Here is a 7,456-nt window from a genome sequence, read left to right on the forward strand (position 1 = left end):
GTGTGTGTGTGTGAGTGTGTGTGTGTGTGAGTGTGTGTGTGTGTGTTTGAAATCCAATAACATGGAAAAAAAAATGATAAAACACCTAACAAAATAGCCATATTTTTAAATCATCCTTCACATACCTTAGTGCTGTTGCTATTGATCGGACACAAGCAGCCACAACTTTAGGATTTTTCTGTGTAAAACCTTTCATCAGTTCCTCTTGAACCACTTCGTATTTCTCAATTTCACAGTACAAGAGAATCACCTCCAATGCCTTCTCTTGCGTACCACGTTTTGGTGCCGCCAAACACTTTTGAACAATTCCATTTGTAACGTCCCCAGCCGTCCTAAAGAAAAGGAAGAAACAATTAATAATACTAATAATAAATCAACTTCCTGAAGGTGATAACTCAACATAATATCAGGGGAAAATCTTGCATTATCAAATACAAGATGACCATCATGCCATGCATCAATTTAATCTACCTCAGTTTTCACAATTCAAAGAAAGGTATATTGAGATAAAATAGATATCAGCCCTACAATTTCAACTTTTTATCAGAAAAACAAATTTTCAAAATTTAAATATGAATAATAATTGAACACTAAGATCTATTTCCATATAATTTCATTTTCAGTGAAAGAAAGCAAGACCAGAAATAGTATACACATACCTTCCAGCCACATGTGCATTTTCAACAAATGCCAGTACAGCATCCAAGGCTTTCTCTTGTGCAACTGCATTGCTATCTGTTACAAATTTTTTCATAAGAGGAGCAAATTTATTGAATTCCGGGGATCGTTCGTCCACAATCTTTGGGAAGTGTTTTGTGCATTCTTCGTATCCACTCAATCGTGCTTTCCAGAGCTGAAAACACAGAGAACAAGGTCACAGAAAAATAAAATGCAATAAAATAATAGTCATGATAATAACAATATAAAGAAATAGATACAAATTTCTAGACATATACATAACACTGCCAGAGGTCTCAACACATATCCTAAATATTGCTAGATTACAACTGAGTTAACATGGATTCATGATAGAATTGAGAGAGTAAATAATTTTACAAAACAAAGTACAATATTGATTTTTTGGCATCAAGTAAATATTGAAATGTCACATAGTAAATTGAGACAAATGAAGAAAAAGTATAAATCAAACTGAATAATTGTTATATGATGTGTAAACAAAATGTCATAACTCTAATTACATATCTTGTATTGTGAAATGATTATTTCTCATTCACATCTTTTCAACATCTGTCACAAAGAACATCTATAATTCAAGTTTAAAGCAAAATCTTAACGGAGTAGATCAAATGACTGTTACCTAATTTCATCAAAAACAAAATATCTATCATTCTCAACATCCAAGTTTAAACAAAGGTTCACTAGCAAGTCCTCTGAAATAAGCACATAATCTCCTGCACTCACCTTGTGGACACACCTGTCCTCCAGGGGAAGCTTGAGGTATTCAGTGTCTTCTTCCATTGTGACTACTTATTCTGAAATGTAAGACAAAACATTCTAGTAATCTTGGCTAATTTCATAAATCTAATAAAGAATAAAAAAAGTTATGAAATTATAAAAAAACTGTACATTATATATATTTATATATATATATATATTCATATATATATATATGTATATATATATATATATATATATATATGTATATATATATATATATGTATATATATATATATATATATATGTATATATATATACACATATATATATATATAAATGTAAATATATAAATATATATATTGTACTTAAATAATCAAATACATGTATTTAACCCATTCCCGCCGGGCCGTTTCGTCTTTTTTGGCGTCAATGCCGGGGCTCTCGAACGCATAGGCCTAAATCAATTATATCATTGACGGCGTATGACGGCACCCGCGCTATCATATTACATAATCGCCATCTGTGGCCGGCGGCATTGGGTTAATCAATCAATCAAGCACACACACAATGTATAAATTTATATGTATAAAAATGCATATATGTATAAAGTGTATATATGTATGTATGAGTATATATGTATGCATATGTGTAGGTATGTATGTATACATGCATAGATGTAAATATATGCATAGTTGTGTTTTTGTATGGATATATGTATGTAAGTGTGTGTATGTGTGTATGTGTATGTGTATGTGTGTGTGTGTGTGTGTGTGTGTGTGTGTGTGTGTGTGTGTGTGTGTGTGTGTGTGTGTGTGTGTGTGTGTGTGTGTGTGTGTGTGTGTATGTGTATGTGTGTGTGTGTGTGTGTGTGTGTATGTGTGTGTGTGTGTGTATGTGTGTGTATGTGTGTGTGTGTGTATGTATGTGTGTGTATGTATGTGTGTGTATGTGTATGTGTCTGTGTATTTAAGTATGTATGTGTCTGTGTGTATGTATGTATGTATGTGTCTGTGTGCATGTATGTATGTATGTATGTGTCTGTGTGTATGTATGTATGTATGTATGTGTCTGTGTGTATGTATGTGTCTGTGTGTATGCATGTATGTATGTCTGTGTGTATGCATGTATGTATGCCTGTGTGTATGCATGTATGTATGTATGTGTCTGTGTGTATGTATGTATGTATGTGTCTGTGTGTATGTATGTGTCTGTGTATGTATGTATATATATATATTTTTTAATATAACTAACTAGACATGTCAACCCAACACTTATAAATGGTATGGCATGGATGAAATCCTAATTGTATATCTAATAGTAAAGTTCTAAATAATCCACTCTCCTTAAGAAATATATTTTGCAAGCCTCTACTTCAACATTTCGTATTTTCATTCTTAATATTTATGTACCTCATTCATGATTATCAAAAGAATCTTTAAAGATTCTTTTTATGTAGTGACCTATACTTTTTTTTGCCAATCCATCACTTTAATGTCTTCTCACTTGACAATTCTCCCCCGACCCTCCAAAAAAGTTTTAGTGCAATGTCTTCTTACGACTTTACACTCTTATGTCACCTCTATCTTATTTTCTAATTGTTGTACTTGATCATATTATATACTTAGTAATCTCTAAATACAAAAAGTTCACATCCACATCTTATTTGCAACTAAATCCAGCCAAAAAATCATATAAAATCCTGAAACCATTTTGTTTAATAAAGTAAACCAAGGTCTATTAAAAAACACAGTCACAGACAACACTATTTTCAGCACAATTCCTTACAGACAGACCTTTTAAGTAAAACTAAAATGAAAAACAACAGACAAGCAGACTAATACACACATCCAAAAGCAGACTAATACACACATCCAAAAAACTCTGATATTGAAATGGGAACATCATAAATACTTCATGACAGAGCAGTATTCGCATCTGTTGAAAATGTGACAGTCTGACGCAACCTCTAGCAAATACAGCTCCATAAAATATGAGGAACAAAGAAAACAAACCGGCCCTAATCTGGGAAGCACTGTTACCTAACTTTGCAACTAAACATGCTCGATCAAGGAAGCTGAAGCCTTATATATAAAATGCAAGATGCTGCTTCCTGGTAATAAAAAAGTATGATTTTCAATATCATTACTATTATCCTACATGGCTTCTCAATTGCCTGATTAAGCTACATGTATTGTTCATAGACTCATCTCTCGACCAATTTAGTTTTTATTTATCAGTTATTTTTGCCAGTCACAAAAATCAAAGGCTAATCCAGGGCTTAACAGGTACAGGACACAATTTCACTAATCTAAAAATAATAAAGCCCTGTAATCATTAGAGGAACACCATACCTATATATTCCAGATAATAGTATTTTGAATATTGTTACATCAAGAATTCTATTTTCTAATATAATTTTATATCTGCCATCTTATACATTACTTGAACCTTTACCAAGGCAACTGAGAATAGTTTGACAAAATATAATTATCTACTGTTGCTTATTTTATGACTTTTTCTCACTTTATTTGAAAAAAAAAACTATATATGTACAGTATAGTTTCTTCTGCTTCTTGGAAAAAAAGTATATACATTTATTGCTAAACTGCCACAAACACCAAGCTTGACAATCAGAAAAAAAACTCACCTAGTATGGCAACAACTATAACAAGTTTATTTACTATAGGTTGAATTAATCATTTACCATATATCACATTCTATACAATATCATGCATGCATAATAACCATTTTTAACATGCACAGCTAAAATTCATGAACTCATCTCATCAAACTCTGTGCATTCAAGGCGGGGCTGTATTCAAATGAGAAGGGGCTGTGGCATTTATAACTACTACATTCAAATTAAAGGTCATGAATATTTGCATACTTTGTTACAATTAGAAGTATAAAAAATAAGACCCATATAATATATGTGATGATCCTTTGTCAGCCCATCAATAAATATCACGTTATATATAGTTGACTATCAATTTTACTACTGACTGTTGGAGCCTTCCTTTGTGCTTGGATTTTTCAATGGGGAAAATTTTGGACTGAGCTTGTCCTTGGATGAAGGTTCTGGACAAAAATTGGTTGTAACAGCATTTCATTCCAATTCTCTCGGGCAAGTGGATAACCCTTATTGTCAAGTGCTGAAACAAAATGGCTGTACTAAATAAAAAAAAAGGGGGGGGGAGGAGAAAAATATAACTTAAAACATTCAGCCAATGACATCATTCATTCCTTAAATTGGTAAGCATTCAAGGGAGGATCTGGGATGAACAAACATAGAACTGAACTGAACTGAACTGAACTGAACTAAGAGCTCAACAGACAACTTTTATTTCATGGTAACAGCCTTAAATTTGGCCATACTTTTTAAATTATTCTATGGCATCTCACCATTACCACAAAAGTGAAATACTGCAGTCACTTGCAAGCAGTTTCACTACCAAACTAACAATCACGATGTTGATTAAGCAACTAAACACTAAATGTTACCTAGCCATCTGCTCACCTGCTCTGGCTGGCCAAAACAAGCACCTCTCATAACCCACATGCAAGGAACATCTTCTATTTAATATTAACCACTTCCCCTTCTCCTCTGTTAGGTTCAACAAACTTTCCCTCAACTTGTAATGGCTGCCTGGACACAAGCAAGCACATGCAGACACCTTCAAGCTACCAAAACAAGCTGATGTTTGTACACCATATTTATAGACCTAGTGTCTGCTCTCTTTGATGTATTTCACCAATTCAACAAAAGTTATAATGGATGAAAATAGAAAATAGACATGAGACATTACCTGAAGAGACAAGCTTATTTACCATGTTATCTGCTAAGGAGCAAAGGCATTGTTTACATGCTACATTTTTGTTTCTTTATGTTGAGATCAATATTCTCCTCAGAGGAAATGAACTGAACACTGGTCTTTCTTTTCTATTCTAGCTTTCTCACACAAATGATAAATCGTTTATTTTACCTTTCCCACGCGAATGAATAATCATTTACAGATCATGCAATCAAATATATCCCCTATGATTTTTTTTTTATTTTTTATTTTTTTTTGCTTTTTTAAACTTGTATCTATGGACATCATGTCAAATACAAAAATATAAATGAAACAAAAATTACAGTGTGTTGAGAATTGAACCAGCAATCATAGTAATCAACATGAAATGCTAAATAGGACAAAATCACACCTTCTCCAGCAAGCAAAAATAATGGCAAAATGACAAGCACCTCCAGACAAAGGGGAAAAAAAGTAAAAATAAAAATATCAATCATAATCAAAATATCTCCTTCCAAATATTGTGAAAACAAGCATACTCACAATTCTAGTCCCATTCAGTTCCACTAATATATCTTACACTCTAATGACCAAAATACCCAAATAAAGAAGGGGGAAAAAAGGATGATATAATAGGGGGAAAATCAAGACAAAATCGGGCAAAACTAAAGAACATAAAGTGAAATTTGCTCCGTTAGAAATGCAGAATAAGAATCACATTAAGTATTCCCAACAATGCTTCCCGAGCAACTCCCGAACATAACGAAACGAAAAAAAAAGAAGACATCAATTATCCGTTACTCGGGCATATAACACACGCCCATAGAACGACACTAAATAAAAATAAAACACGTGAATTGTTCAAGAGGGGGATTACGTCCCTTCACCCCCTCCCCCCCCCCTTTGACTCACCGCTCAAGAAATGTCACCAAATGCCTTCAACGAACTCACTAACTCATCCACTGACTCATATCGACCGACTCACGGCCACAACCAACGGATGGAAAAGATGGTCAACGTCTGAGAATAACAACGGCAAAAAAAAGAAAAAAATGTGAATGAAAATGATCAATGTTGCACTTCTCTCGCTCTCCAAGACAAGGCACCTGAGGAAGAAAACACTCATTATTCCTCTTTATCGGGCCTTTCTCCTCTCTCCTCCTACGCTGGTGGACGCTACGGTTCATAATTAACCTAGAATCGGCCGAGAATCGTTGCTGAGAAGGATAATTACCTCGAAAAATAAAATAAATAAGAAGACACGGTCGCTCCTCCAACTTCTACACTGACCCGAAAATACTGACTGTTCAAATCCCACGAGGCTTGTAAGGGGCGCGCTCATTGGTCCGTCGGGTTGGGATCGGAGGCGAGTCAACCAATGGGAGGGCGTGACACTTGTTCCGACACGATGGTGGGGCATTTAAACGTTATGAATGTTTCTCTCTCTTTTTTTTATTATCACTATTTAGAGGCGGTTTGTTTCTTTCCCGACGTTTGGTTTCTTCATATAGATTGTTCTCTCCGTCGATACACATTATAGAAGCCTTTGTATCGAATTCGCAAAGTGTAATTTGTGTACTCGTTAATGGGTCTTTCGGGTACTAATTCAGAATATATCTCTAATCTCATAAACACGTGATACACTGACAGTTATTGAGACAAGCTTAAATGTTATCGCAATCTTATAACCGAATAAAAAATAGAGCACGTGCAATACGCTAATCCATTCGTTATTTTCAAGGCTGAATAACCAAAAGAAATTTTATGGAGATTAAAAATATGTTCTGTTGTAGATAATATTAGACCTAGTAGCTATTATTATCATTATTATTTGTTCATAACTATATGCTATTCTACCCATTCCGTGTTTCAATTCCACCGTTACATTTTCATTGTCATGATCATTATCAGCTTTGTTGCCATGAATATTATCATTTTTTATAAGTAATAGCATTATCATTACCATTTACATTACCAGAATTATCTTTCATGCCATTACTGGTATCACTATGATCCCTGTTTGCACAACGTTTTTGTCACCATCATTGGTTTATTGGTGATAGCATCATCATTATAGGTAATATTACTAACAGCATCAGTATCATCCATATAATAAACATTATCATCACCTTCATTTTCATGACAGGTATCATTGCGACCTCGCTCACTCATAAGTCTTCTGTATATTTCCAAGTTTCGAGAATAATACAAGTTGAAAAACGATATATCTTTTTACATGTACATGTATATACAGATGTATATACAGA

At 33.8% G+C, this 7,456-nt stretch overlaps 1 protein-coding gene across 1 annotated transcript in view; it reads right to left on the reverse strand.

Annotated features, from left to right (window-relative positions):
* msps (msps cytoskeleton-associated protein 5) overlaps positions 1-6,507 on the reverse strand; it is a 31,354-nt gene extending 24,847 nt beyond the window's left edge. Inside the window, exons 1-4 of the mRNA XM_086553027.1 lie at positions 6,424-6,507; positions 1,423-1,493; positions 660-853; positions 88-332 (exon numbers count right to left, since the gene is read on the reverse strand). Of these exons, the coding sequence (XP_086409153.1) occupies positions 88-332; positions 660-853; positions 1,423-1,479 (496 nt within the window). The 5' untranslated portion in view covers positions 1,480-1,493; positions 6,424-6,507. The remainder of the gene's footprint in view (positions 1-87; positions 333-659; positions 854-1,422; positions 1,494-6,423) is intronic.
* Between the last annotated feature and the right edge of the window lie 949 nt (positions 6,508-7,456).

The sequence above is a fragment of the Penaeus japonicus genome, unplaced genomic scaffold, assembly GCF_977035675.1.
Source record: "Penaeus japonicus unplaced genomic scaffold, GWHDUDI00000001_assembly GWHDUDI00000027, whole genome shotgun sequence".
NCBI classification, from domain to species: Eukaryota; Metazoa; Arthropoda; class Malacostraca; order Decapoda; family Penaeidae; genus Penaeus; species Penaeus japonicus.